Source organism: Diadema antillarum, unplaced genomic scaffold, assembly GCF_040938485.1.
Source record: "Diadema antillarum isolate AM-2024a unplaced genomic scaffold, OU_Dant_1.0 scf00000121, whole genome shotgun sequence".
NCBI classification, from domain to species: Eukaryota; Metazoa; Echinodermata; class Echinoidea; order Diadematoida; family Diadematidae; genus Diadema; species Diadema antillarum.
This window is the reverse complement of record NW_027271010.1, coordinates 129,408-143,762: the sequence shown is the minus strand read 5'-3', so window position 1 is coordinate 143,762 and position 14,355 is coordinate 129,408. Positions and strand designations below refer to the sequence as shown.

The following is a 14,355-nucleotide window of genomic DNA, read 5'->3' as shown; positions in this document are numbered from 1 at the left end:
AAACTTTTTACAATATGTATATCAGCACACTAAGTTACTAGTACTCTCCCACCTCCCCAAAATAATTAACCGCACTTTGACCTGTTGACCCGCGGGCTCTCTCCGCGCGGTGTATTCGCGCGCTCACCCTGCGCGCTATGTCTTTCTACACACGAGAGCACAACCCGCACCGTAACTTGCTCCTGTCGGATCTCTCGCGAACCCAACCCACTGAAAATGGCGACCTACAGTGAGTTGATGTAACCACTGTCACTTATTCAGTTGTAGACCATCTTACGGAAAATCTGTTTATCGTCAGTCGTCTTCATAAAGGAGACGTTGCGGCCGTCAAACTTTGCCATGGAGCCGAGTGAGGAAAATGTCCAAATGCTCATAAATATGGGCTTTTCGGACATGACGCACATTAAAAAGGCTCTCCGTCTCGGGCAGAATGATGTTAACGAAGCCGTCGCTATTCTAACGCAAGAACAGCCGGGGCTGAGTTACGACACTGTTGACGAGGTAGAAATGAAAGACGCACCGGGAAGTCAGCGGCGGACTGTTGGTTCTCAGCATCGACAAGCACCTGATCCACCACCACCTTCTTACGATGAAGCTGTTGAGCCAATTGAGGTATTACTAGTACTAGACTGCTAAGTAAATAATTTACTACATTGTGTTCTTGTGGATTTATACCTCTAACGTTAGCTAGAAAATTCAGAAATTTGGTTTTGTTTTCTAACTTGTTAAATTACTTGCTAAAATAAAATGCTAACAAGTTAGACGGTAGACTGCTTCAGGCTCAGCTTCATCCTTCTTCTCTTCACTGTTCAGTGACAAATGCATGAGAAAAATTTACTGTTTTGTAATTCTCAAAGCTTCATTTTTTTTTTTTTTTTGTTCTTAAAGAATATTGTAGAATGTTGAGTGAATTCAGAGGATAACTGAAAGAGGTGTCCCTTGCATTGCTAATAAATTTACTTAGTTATAGGTCTAGGTCTAGGTCTAAATTTAGTCAAGACCAATTTTGAAGATTTTTGAGCAGTCTTCAAAGAGATTGTAGACACTAACGTAGTTGCCACTACCTAAAGTCTCCAGACATTCACATTGCATGTAACACGCGCCGCAATCAGAGATCACCTGGGGCGACGGATTTTCTTCGTTCTCAAAAGACATTCCTAATTCACCATTTTCGTCCTTAACAACACAAATAGACCTCATTGTAATCCAAATGTATTTTACCATATGTAACAGGTGACAAAACCATTTTTAATGCGAGAATGTTTTTGATTTCGAATGGATTTCAGGTGGCAGATTAACAAAGTTTTTCAAATGCGATGATGCACAATGCATCCTACATTGAAGTGTGTGTATAACACACGTACTAATAATACGTGGCGCGCTATGGGCTGCGAACTAATTCAGTGCCTAGTATCGTTAGTTCACCAACCCAGGAGTGCATAGGAAATACACGCAAGTTAGATGTTAGACATGTATGAATATTTTTGCCAAAGTGATGTAAATCCAACCCAATCACACCATTTCTTGAAGCAGCTAGAGGTGGGGAGCAAGCTTCTTTTTTTTTTTTTTTGACAAATCGTGGATTACGTGACGTACTTGTGTACTTCTTCTTTTTGAATATACATCCGTAGGGTTTTTAAAGACATACTATGTAAATTTTTGACTTTTGACTGTCACTTTGATGTTATGAGACCCGAAACATTGTACACTAAGTACAGTACATACATGTATTGTAGCAGTGCGGCATTTCCTACATTCTTTGAAAATGAGCAAGATCATTTTATGTGAGTGGGGGAATACTTGTTTAGGGGGCAGATATTTGTGTAAGTGAAAATAGATAGGGAGTTTTCTCTGTTTACATTAACTTTTCATCTGCCCTTATATGACACTTACAAATTATTAATGGGTTGATCAAATATCATGTGGTACCAGGTAAAGTTGATATGAAATGTTTTCCAATGTAAAGAATATTATTGAATATGTTCTTTCCTTTTATAATGTTTTCATGTAAATATGGCAAACCATACCATTAGTGCACAATTGTGTTATACCATATTACTGTAAAACGAGGAAAGTTTGCATGCATTTTAATTTTGCGAATTTCACGAGAGCCAAGATTCACAAAATTAAAATGCACATGAAAGGTCTTGTCTACACTATACAGGCGTATGTGACCCGCTGCAACAAAAGGATCTGAAAGTCAGGGGAGGACAATTTTCTGAAAATAACATGACATTATTCCCTTACTCTTCCACTCTAATGTCATATATAACATGACTCATAAAAGTATTCGGTTGCGGAGATATGGATGATTTTATTAGCGCATGTCGAATGGTTTAAGAAATCAGCGTTTCGAGAAAACCGCCTTCAAAGTTTTCATTCCGCCACTATCATGATCAGGGGGAAGCAAGACAGTTTTCACCGTTTGGCACTTGAAGGTATGCTCCTAGCTACCTCCGTGATGTTTATTCAAGCTTAGCGCCAGTGGTCTATGCACGACCAATCAGTAACCAGGATGCCACGCACTGACCAATGAGATCACTCCCTCGTTCGGACACGCTTCTGTTCCGTTGAAAGTCGGAAAATCATGGCCCAGAAAAATGCTATTTTCTTGCCTTTCCTTTGACCATTTAGCTTCGAAATTTCGGCAGATGATAGAAGATACATTAGACTACAAAATTATGTCAAAAACAGAAATCTGAATGTTTTGACGGATTTTGATGATCTGACTTCAAACTCGATTTTCTCGGTTCACTCGTCAGCGACTGTAGGATCATTTTGTGCATTGAATGCCAGTGGCAATTCGCAAAAAAATTTGATGCTGCGGAAAAGGCCATCGGCTCCAATTTGCGAAAATGTCATGCTGCGAATATACCGTGTTTTACAGTTTACTCATAAGGTAAACAATGTTCAAAAGTGAGCAACTAATGGGTGGCAATGCATATGAAAATGTGATTTATATCAGCAGGGCATGACTGTAATTCAAATCCAAGTTTTGGTATGCATTGCACACACGAGTCGCAAAAACTTAGGACCCCCCCCCCCCCCAAAAAAAAAAAAAAAAAAAAAAAATGCTTCTGTGGTGGTGGTCGCGATGCTGTAAAACTGGCTACAGTCTTGTAAAATTTATGTTGAAGGTTCATACGTATTTTGTATGCATTCTTAAAGTTCTATGACTTTCCTAATAAGGATAATGTTGTTGGGTATGTACATGTACATAATTTTCTAACTCCAGGGAACAGTGTGCTAGTTGTGCAGGTTATACATCTCAAGCGGAGGTCGAAATCAGAATTAGGCCAGTCATCATCATCATCGATCTTTATCGTGTTACTATCAAATAAGAAAAGAAGGGAAGAAAAGGATGATAACAATACAATGGCCAAAACATGTGATATCCAAACAAAAACAAATGATTACTGTCAGTCAGTGATGTGAACAGGTACACTGTACATACTATGTGTGTGTATGAGCATCATATTTTATGAAATTGGACAAGCAATTATGCAAGGAATATACATGATCTACATGTATACTGTACTAGTACTGAGATGACTCATTTCTTCTGCACATCAAATACATCCTATGTACTGTTTATACTCTATGTATACTCATTGTGTTAAACATGTTTGTGCATTAGAAGTAATCATTGACCTAGCAGATATTCTATTTGTGGGTGATCCTATATCTTGGTGGGATTTTGAAATTTTAGCTATTATAAATGGAGTTTTAAATGTTGAAGTAGGACAGGGTAGATTTTGCAGTCACAGAGATCTACTGGACTCGGATTTCATCTTATACTGTAAAGGACATGTTCACATTTAGCATGACAGTTTGGTGTCTATGTGTTTGGCCCCCTTTTTGCAGGATGAAGATCCAAGCTCCAGTAGTGTTGATCCTCGGGATGAGGAGAGCATGGAGGTGTCCAAAGAGTTTCCCACAGGGAACCTCTATGAGCTAGAGGGGCGGGTCTTCACCGACCAGTGGTCCATTCCATACAAGAGGGAAGAGTCCCTCGGGAAATGCCTGCTTGCATCCATTCGATTCGCCAACGATGGTATGAATGAATACAGTGGACTCCCGTTACAATGAAGTCCTCGGGACTGGCAGTTTTCTTTCGTTAAATTGAAATTTCGTTATAACCGAACAAATAAACAATAAAATTACATAGAGTGGATAATGTTGCGGTGTGAATTTTAGCTTTGTTGTAACTGGAATTTCGTTATAACCGTGTTTGTTATAACGGGAGTGCACTGTATATGTCAACTCATTATGATGAAGGGAGGACAGAACATCAAAGTTGCTTCTGATTGTTAATCTTCATGTGAAGTTGGATGCTGTGTTTGCCTGTAACATGGATTATGGACTTTTCAACATGTCTCTTGTTTTGTGGCATTAGCTTGATGAAGAAAAGAAAGCTTTTACTTTTGTTTGTTTCACTCAGTTTTTGTTTCGATATTGCTTTATAGAAACCTCATAAGCGAGGGAGTGACTGATAGGTTTCTATCTTTAGTATCAAACCAAATGCCAAGGCACATCTGTGTGTGTGAGCAATACGTATTTATAATCTTCCCAGAGAAATGTGAGTGTATGTGTGTGTGTGAAAACTGATATAAACAAAGGTGTATTCTTAGATCGTGTAACCATAGATAAAAGATTCCTAGATATATTCTTGTTATTACTATTGTCTTAGTAGACACTAAGACCCTTGGTAAGAATTTTAGTGTAAAACCAATTAAATCGTGTATTGATTTCCCTGCAGAAATATCTTGTCCTTCTTTGATGGACAACTTTGAGTAATACTGCATGTCCTATATTGGAGGGAGACTAGAAAAAAACTGATTGAATTTATCCCATCTTCTCAAAAGCTCATGAAAGTTACAAAAAGCCAACAATATCAGAGAGATGACTGCAATCTTCTATCACCAATTTAATGTTTAGCCTTGAATTTTGCAATTTAAAAGCTGATAAAGATTTTGCATGCGAAAAAGGCAAAAAGACCAAAATGAGTTGAAATGAAAGAGAAGCTTTTATTCTACCTTTTGAAATGTTAGCATTGAATAGTTTTAAATAAAAGGAAAGAAATCATAATAATAAGCTGTAGTACCATCAAACACAGAAGTGCAGTTTCTGGTACTAGTACTTGATTGGCTAACTGAACATGTATCTGTCCTTGAATGCAGGACAAATGGAGGCGGACGAGAACTGCATGCGCTTTGTGACGCGCTGCATGCCGGAGGCATTCCGCAAGCTGATGATGTCAAAGGCTGTCCATCGCTGGGGCGCCGAGATCCACGAGGGCATCTACAACATGCTGCAACTTCTCATGGAGCTTGTCGCCATCCGGCTCAGGTACAAGCCGGTGCCCAACGACCTGCTCGATGTCCTCAGCATGGTATGTAGTACTAGAAGCTTTGACAAACTCAATCCGCACCTTGGTTTCTTTGCTTTTATGAACCAGAAGAAAGAAATCTGTAACGTTCGTACTGCATTGAGGTGCACTGGTACGCTTCGTCGGACAGAATCACCTGAAAGAAAACATCATTTTCAGTATTCAAATTAGATGATACTAAACTGTATAGGGTTCTTACTTGAAAATGATGAGGGGTGGGATGTAGCACTTCCCACATAGCAAGCTCTCAGCATACTTGTTTCAGTATTTACTTTTGTTTCTGTTTTGTGTCTCTCTTTGTTTTGTGTAAGTTTTGTGTTTTCAAGAGGAAGGGAGTTAAAAATGTCCACTCTCCAACAGTAAGTCCTTACACCATCATTTCACTAGGTTTAAGATTAAGCGATAATGTAGGACTTCACTATTGTCTGTGAGCAATTTCAGTCATCACACAGTTTCAAATGAGAAATCATGTTGCATTAACCCGTCGAGGATGAGTCCCGAGTATACTCGAGCAGGTGTCTATGGGAAATGCATGTTGTAGCAAAATCAAACAGTCCTCACCAGGTTAAGTGAAAAATACTGCAAATAGCTAATCAACAAATAGCAAAGCAAGTAGCAGATCACAGTACCGAACTGGAAAAAAGTCTTCCCCTACAATACCTACATGTATGCCTCTGCATCAATTTGACCTTTCACAACTCTCTTGAGTGGCTGAAATTTTAATCGATGAAATTTGGAAGCAGGGATCAACAGTGAACATGGCTCATGAGCAACAACAAATCAATGTCTCACCTGTATTCAAACTAATGACAAATTCTATATCCGTCTTCTCTATACTTTGTTGTTTTACTTTGTTTTTCTTTGTTTGATGTTATTTTCCTCGTGTTATTTACCTTCTGCTTCGTTCTCCATATATTTTTGTTATTTGTTCATTTTCTTTGTCCCAGGCATTCAATCCAGAGTCTGAGTTCCACTACAAGAACAGGGCCAAGAAATGGGATCACATCCACTGGGAGGAGGTGTTTGGGGTCAACAGCACTTTTGCCATCAGCCCTCCCTTTGACACGTACAAGGACCCGTGTGGCTGGCTGGTCAACCTCATCAACCTTGTGAGTGAATCATTTGGTCATTATGAGTAATATTATGATGATGATGGTGATGGTGGTGATGGTGGTGATGATGGTGATGATGATGATGATGGTGATGATGATGATGGTGATGATGGTGACGATGGTGATGATAATGATGATGATGAAGATGAAGATGAAGATGAAGATGAGGATGAGGATGAGGATGAGGATGATCATGGTGATGATAATGGTGATGATCATGATTATCATTATTATTATTCATTATTGTTGCAATTGAGTATACCATCGATGAGTTTTGATGAATTTGCAAACTTGTTAGTTGATATATATGTATAGTTTGGTAATTATGTGTTTTAGGTGTTATTTTCTTTTGTTAAAAGGCCTTCTCTTGGGCTCTATGAAACAAATATTAAATGCTCCATTATTTCAGAAAGACTGAAATATGGACTTGTGATATTTCCACAGCAATGCCATGACTTGTGCATTGCATTGGGTCGTGAGTGTATATTAGAATCACTCACAGTTTGTAGTTATCATTCTGACCTTTGTAGCAATCAATATTTGTCTTCTGAGTGAAAATATGTCATGATCTGTTTCACACAAAAGATTCAAAGTACTTGTAAATTCCGAATGTGTGTGTGTGTCTGTCACTGTCATTCTATATGTCTCTTTGTCTGTGCTTGTCATGTTTCAGTCTTTGTGCAGGAAGGTTATATGTCATGTACTTAAGGCATGATAAGTGTGACTTGAACTCATTTGTGATTTTCATAAACATACCTTTCCCCTGTGTCTTACATTTAGTTTGCCGAGCATGGCGGAATGGACCAGATCCAAAAGAGAGTTCTGGAGTCCATTGATGACCTAGACCCGTCTGTAAGTATATTTGAGTTAGATAGGACTATAACAGGTTTGACTTTCAAGCCGATGCAACAGAAATCTTATAATTTGATGTGACATTTTTTGAATGTTTTTCAAACCAATTCATATAGTGAATGCAAAAAGAATAAAAAGTAAGGCAAAAATATTGAATGGAGAAGAGTAGAGAGGACTTCTCTACATTGAAAACATTGCTGGATAATGTTATGAAAGTAGAAATAATAACATTTTCAGAGTTCCCTGTTTGACAGAACTTGTTTTGTTTCTTTTCTTCTTCTTTTTTTCCCCTCTTCAATCAACAATACCGTGTTTTGCACTGTTAGTGTCATTCATTATTTAGGAAATGCAAAGATATCTCCCAAAACCCTGTCACTGTCATATGGGTTGAAATGAAAGCAGTCAACAGAAAAAAAAATGTCACTCTGGAGAAGTAAAAGTGTTTCTCTTTATGTTTTCAAGGAGAGACTGCGTAATTTTCATCAAAAGCAACATCCATATTTTTTGATGGGAATAACAAGGGTTGTGTTTCAGCAAAATGGACAATCGCTCCATCAAATTGATGCTCTTTATTGATGAACATTCATAATATGGCAATTTCAAGTTTCTTGCTCTCATTCTGTAAAAGTGGATAGCTTTGTGTGAGTAATTTTTCGTGCTCGGCCCGGTCAGATGAAACTTGCATGTTTTTTAATTCCGAGGAATCGGGACATTAATTACTGCAACATATGGCGTGCAAAAATATTGGCATACCTTTATTTTCACACTCGCTTCTGGTTGCTCGAAATGCTTGAAAATTTCCACACCGCAAAAATTTCCACTTTTACAGTTTTGTTACATTTTCTCTGAGAGATAGTGCATTGTATGACTCACCATGGTGTGCATGTCATGTCTGTTTGCCACAGACTCTGTCAACCTTGATGCAGCCCCTGGGTCGGTGTGCTGAGTACCTGAACCCGCTGAAGTTTGCCCCGTTCATGGGGCAGGTGGAGAAGCAAGTCCTCAAGTACGTCCAGGACCTCAAGGAACACGAGCTCAAGAGAAAGGTTGGTTCAGCCTTCTTTCTTTTCTTTAGTTTCATACCCTCCTGAGACACTATTGAAGATACAGCCATTCACTGGTTGATGAATCATTGAGTCAGTCTTTAAAGCAAGGCTTTCCTTTAGTTAAGATTGAGAGGCTCCTGTGGAAAATAAAACCTATATGTAATTGCAAGAAAAAAGAAGTTATTGTCCAGTAGATGCTTCTGAGTTGCCAATTTGAGGATCATTTGAGAAACAGGACTTTAATATTTGATTTCAAATCTGTGGCCACTAAAATTACGCCTTTTCGGCAAATTATGTATTTTCTGTTTTGTGACATTTGATAGTGGAGTAGTAGTTTTGACTGATCCAAGATTGAACATGACAGGGACAAGCCTCAGACATGTGAGTGGTGAAAGATGCCACAGCCTGGGAGATGAACAGTTTCATGCTTTGCTTTCTGGGTTTTTTATTTCGGTGCTGCAGAAAACTGGCAACATCTCTGAGCTGTTGACCACCATGAAGCTCCTTTGCCTGCACTTCTGGGTGGACGACGTGAAGAGAGTGGACGACCTGCGGCTGAGCGTGGCCTTGCGAATGCTGAACTCACCCCACTTCAACGCCAAAATGAACAGTCTGAAAGAGGTGAGCAGCCAGTCCGGGAGGTGGGGGGAGGTGTTTCTCAAAGAATTTAGTCACAAGAAGACTCATGCAACCTCAACACATAAATCACGCACTATCCTCTGGTCTCTGAGTGGAAGGAAACACATAAGCCAGCAGGCAGACACTATAAATTTCATGAAAGCATTTGATCAGCTTCTTGCTGACGCGCCCTCCATGGGACATTCACAAACTAAGTTTTGGCTGTAGTGTCCTTCATATGACATTCAAAAACCAATCCCCATGTGTAGTTTCCTTTTACATACCCCATGCCAGTCCCCTCATGTAAATGCAAATGATGTATTCAAAAGGTGCTAGAGGTAGACGTTTGATGAGTCCAGTCAGCTGGCAATGAAATGCACTCTCTTGATGCATGATATGGATGGAATGATCCTAGAATTGGTGGAATGATCCATGTTTGATGTCCATGTCTTTAGTAAGATATGATAGCACAAGGCCAGATTTCCTTTCCCTTTTGGGACTGACTGTGTTAAAGTGTCTGTGCTGTTATATATGAGTCAATGTTCCCTGGTTCCAACCTGGCTAAATGTCATTTCTAGCCGCAGTCTGTGATTCTAAACAGAACAATGAACTCTCCTCACCAGATCACCAAGATGATCGAAGACACAGGGATCTCCAGCAAGAATCGCAACGCCATTGAGGAAGACGTCATCCTGTCGTGGTTGGTCGACAACAAGGTCCTCTCCATCGCCATGGAAGGTGAGTTTCCATGACCATGTCTTTTTCGGTGCAGTGAATTCCATCTCTGTTGTAATGTGAGCATTTTACCGCGCAGACCACAAGACTGTGATTGCAAATTACTCTGTGCATGCATTTGCTGTCCTCTGCTGCTATGATGCAGGAAACAGGTACAGTCAACTCTGCGCAAGTCGACAGCACATATGTCAAATAATCGGCTAAGTCAACATAAATGATAAGTCCTGAGTTACATTGATAGCCTTACTTGTATGTGTATTTCTCTGTACATGCAGAAGTTGAATGTGGCCTGGGTCAATTTGTTGTTCCTCAGTCCCCTCATGATTGACTTTAGTTGAATAAAAAGCATGTCCCGGCGAAAGAGTGATCTTGTTTGCACTTGTTGCCCTCGATCTAAAAGTTTTTACCTGAAAATTCATGTGTCCTGACCGTTCTACCCTTCAGGCAACATCGACCAGTCCCAGTATGCAGACAAACTGAAGGGTATCGTGGAGTTTCTGGGCTCAAAAATCTCAATAGAGGAACTCACCAAGATCTGGAGAATGCAGGTAAAAGGAATAAAAACTGGACACAAGATGTCTCACAAGATACATCACAGCAGCAGCAGCAGCAACAACAACAACAATTGCAACAAAGATTGAAGTGTATAGCAAATTGTCTACATTCGAAAATGTGCTTACCGTCAATTAAAAATGATGCAAGTAATTATACGAATTTACTTAGACATTACAATAACAGCAATTGCAGCAATGAGTGAATTGAATTGAATAGCAATACTGTCTACATTTGAAAATTTGCTTTAATACCGCCATTTGAAAAGGTTGCAAGTAACAATACACATTTACACTCTTTGTAGCTTAGCAATTACCATAATCTAATTCTTTGAATGATGATCAACCTAATCGTGGTAATCTCATGTTGTTAAACAAGTTTCAGTAAGGATCATTTTTCCTTTTTAAGAAACAAATATGAGAAGAAAATGCGTATAGAAAAAGGATTGAATTCACAAGAACTTACATGCTATGCCAAAGGCTTGCCTTTGATGGTTTAAGTGTGGTTGTGAGAGCCGAGACAAATAAATTTGCCACAGAGAAAGTCGTATGTACAATGCTCGTAAAGCTATAGAATGTAAAGATCGAGCTACAGTAAGTAGAGGTAACAAGGCATCCTTCTGAAATTAAAGGTATTCCAACTGGTCATTATTTCAGTGATATTTCATCGCACAGTATACCCGTACTTGCCCGTTCTGAACTAATTGGTAACCTGGGTAGATATTTGCGATTTCATCCTGATTGTGTCACATCCTCTCAACTTTCCCCACAGAATGACCAGCCACTGACCGTAGTGGACAACATACACTCCATCATGGCTGCCGCTGCGGTCAAGTTCAACAGCGAGCAGCTGGAGCACCTCTTCCATCTGATCCAGAAGGTATGTTTTGGACCGGGAATTCCGGCCTCTCCTTATGGTCATCTTGTGTGATGGTCTCTAATTGTCAGCAAACCTTTGTCTAGTTTGCCTCCTAATTGCAGTATGCTTGACTGCACATTCATTGTAACCTGAACAGGGCTACCAACTGGAACATTTTTTTTTTCAGTGTGAAATATTAAGAGAATGTACTTTCAAAACTAAAGAAAATTCTTCCTCTTAGATTTTATTCACAATGAATGAGTGGTACTTCTCACATTTTTAAACGAAAACATGATACTGGTGTTTGCTTGGAAAATGTGTCAGTGTCTGTTTGTGTGTGTGTTCTATTTCATTTACTTTTATTCCGTGCATCAGTAAAATTTAGATGCTCCTTCTATGGATAAGATTCCTTACTTTTTATGCTCACTATTCGGTTGGAAACTTGCAGGCGTGGAACAACGAAAATGAGCGCGTGCAAGAGAAGCTGCTGAGTCTGATTGGTCGGATAGGGAGGGATGCCCGCAGCTCCAAGACAACGTGCAAGGTAGGGACATGCTGACGTTTTAACAGTTGGTTGTAAGTAACATGCATCCTCGGCCCTTTCCTCCTCCCCGACCTCTTCCCCCAATGCCAACCCCCTCCCCCCCCCCCCCCCCCCCCCAAAAAAAAAAAAAAAAAAAAAGGATGGAGATGCACATGCAAAACAAAACAAAATGAATAAAAACTAAGATTTCTCATAAATGCTCATCTTTTTCTTCAGGCTGAATTTGGCAGGAAACTATGTTTACTGCTATTCTGTTGTCCTGTCCTGTTGCAAATACTGACTCCTCACTTGCAAGGACCTGAAAGCAATCCCCTGTTATATTTTCATTTGTTTTCTAGTCTTATGTTGCTTGAGTGTAGCTTCATGTTTTGTTTTAGTGCATTTTTTATTTGTATGTTTTGTTTTTGTTATCTAGCTGTCCTGTTGCAAATACTGACTCCTAACTTGCAAGGATTTGAAAGCAGTCCCCTGTTATATTTTCAATTGTTTGCTAGTATTATGTGGCTTGAGTGTAGTTTCATCTGTTGTTTTGGTGTATTTTGTGTGTGTGTGTGTGTGTGTGTGCTTTGTTTTTGTTGTCTAACTGTTTTGTTCCCATTCTCATTGTCCCAGGTCCTGGAACTGCTGTGGGACCTGGCCCACCTACCAGCCATCCCCAAGAACCACATGGAACACGCCCTGGAGGAGCACCTGGTCATCCTCAGCGACTCGTTGGCCGTTGGCATGCAGATCAAGAACAAATACGTCGCCAAGTGTGTCGATGACATCAAGAGGGTATGTGGCAGAGCTTTTGTAAGCGAAGAGTTTGATCGCAAAATAGGCGAAGCGCCATTTAATTTTTTTTTTTTTTTTAAGTCCATCATCAGATAGAGCATTTAAAACTTTCCATTGATACTTGTATAATAACAGTGAGTATTCTTGAATGTATGATTAAAAATATCCCATATTTTCTTCTTTTTCTTTTTTTAGCAGCTTTAGTCACAAATGTCTCAAGTCAACTAGAATGGAGTTAACCCGTTTTGCCATAAAACTCTTCAAGTCTTGTGAAAACTGGTTATCTCTGAAGGTGGCAGATTCAGACATACCTCTTTAAGCAGCAGTGCGAAAAACAACTGTCACCACACATGGCAGACAAGGTGTATCATGCCATAGCTGCACTCAAGATTTTCTTGCTTCCAATGACCTATCATTGACATGAAATAAACTGTGCGGAAAGACTTTATTTTGTTTTCCCTTCCTATCCTCCCACCCCCCCCCCCCATAAAAAGAAAGTAGAGAACATTGATAAATGGATTGCAAAAATTAATGATTTTCATTATCACAAACATGTTTCTTAAAAGGTAGATCTAGAATGATTTTGAAACTTGAAATGATTGCAGTGATGTCAATGGTTGCAATGTGATGAAGATAATGTTAGTAGTAATGACAGTAAGAGATAAGTCAAGTAGATTATTGTATAGAAATGAACCCTATTTCATGAAATAGCTGAAATCAGACTGTATTTTTCAGCCATGCAGTGCTAAGTTATGATATCTTGATTTGTCTGTCAAGTTATATACAGTCAAACCTGCCTTAGCGGCCACCTGTCTATAGCGGCCACTGAAAAATCCCCCCGAGAGAAAAGCCCTGTTAAAGACCCTGTGTATAGCGGCCACCTGTCTAACGTGGCCAGCGGCCACAAATTTTGTTTCCCGCCGTAGATTTTAACCTGACTATAGCGGCCAAAACCCAATGTAGCCGTAGCCGAGCCGATAATTCAGCATGTTTTTCTCCTTTGTAGCCGTGCGGGAAACGTTCAGTGATCGCCATTCATCCCTCTTTCAGTCATAATAATGCACTAGTGTTAAGCTTTCTTCACGACAGTACACATACTACTGTGCAACAATTTCATATACACCAGCATGGTTAAATGCATGAAACACACGTGTGTATACGTACGCACATACATGAACATGTAAGGATGCAACAATGATACATGTACATATAAGCAATGCACACAAAGTTGGATGACCTGTCTATAGTGGCCACCTGTCTATAACGGTCACTTTTTCTGTCTCCCTTGGGTGGCCGCTATAGACAGGTTTGACTGTATCAGCTAAATGTCTTTCAACAAATCACAAAATCGTTTTCATCCTGGATATTTAGATTTGTTATTATCAAGGTATAGTTGCCAGATTCTTTGTTATGATTTTAACATCTTGCCTTTATTGTGGACTTTTGTGAATGCAGGGACAGTTTGTGGTACCAGCCATGAGGCAGATCCACCAGATAGCCAAGGGAATCACCAAGCAGAGCTACAACAAGAGTGATAAGGTAAGGCCCCCCCCCCAAAAAAAAAAAAAAAAAAAATGTTGCATTGGCGTAACATGAGATTTTCAAATAGGGTCGGGCGGGCGGATTTTTTTTTTTTTTTTTTTTTTTGCTTCCTGTATTTTACGTGTAAAACTCATACAGTGTATTTAACAAAACCCCATTCGATAGAGAGGGTCTGTTGCATCCAAAGTTTGTTATATCACCGGTTTAAAAGCCATCACGACATACTGGTCAGAATACGAACGAACAAATTCCTGGGCTAAATCATCCAGCGCCACAGACAAATCGATTCTCCGAATAATATTAAATATAATCTTCGAACCGGACTTGCCGGTC

The 14,355-nt window shown here is 39.6% G+C and overlaps 1 protein-coding gene across 1 annotated transcript in view; it reads left to right on the top strand.

The window, feature by feature from the left end:
* Nucleotides 1-216: 216 nt before the first annotated feature.
* Nucleotides 217-14,355, top strand: part of LOC139720095 (ubiquitin carboxyl-terminal hydrolase 24-like) — a 53,623-nt gene continuing 39,484 nt past the window's right edge. The window contains exons 1-13 of the mRNA XM_071631464.1: nt 217-612; nt 3,865-4,054; nt 5,181-5,392; nt 6,337-6,498; nt 7,282-7,353; nt 8,259-8,399; nt 8,862-9,020; nt 9,641-9,755; nt 10,197-10,300; nt 11,076-11,183; nt 11,611-11,706; nt 12,319-12,480; nt 13,936-14,019. Coding sequence (XP_071487565.1) covers nt 340-612; nt 3,865-4,054; nt 5,181-5,392; nt 6,337-6,498; nt 7,282-7,353; nt 8,259-8,399; nt 8,862-9,020; nt 9,641-9,755; nt 10,197-10,300; nt 11,076-11,183; nt 11,611-11,706; nt 12,319-12,480; nt 13,936-14,019 — 1,878 coding nt within the window. The 5' untranslated portion in view covers nt 217-339. The remainder of the gene's footprint in view (nt 613-3,864; nt 4,055-5,180; nt 5,393-6,336; nt 6,499-7,281; nt 7,354-8,258; nt 8,400-8,861; nt 9,021-9,640; nt 9,756-10,196; nt 10,301-11,075; nt 11,184-11,610; nt 11,707-12,318; nt 12,481-13,935; nt 14,020-14,355) is intronic.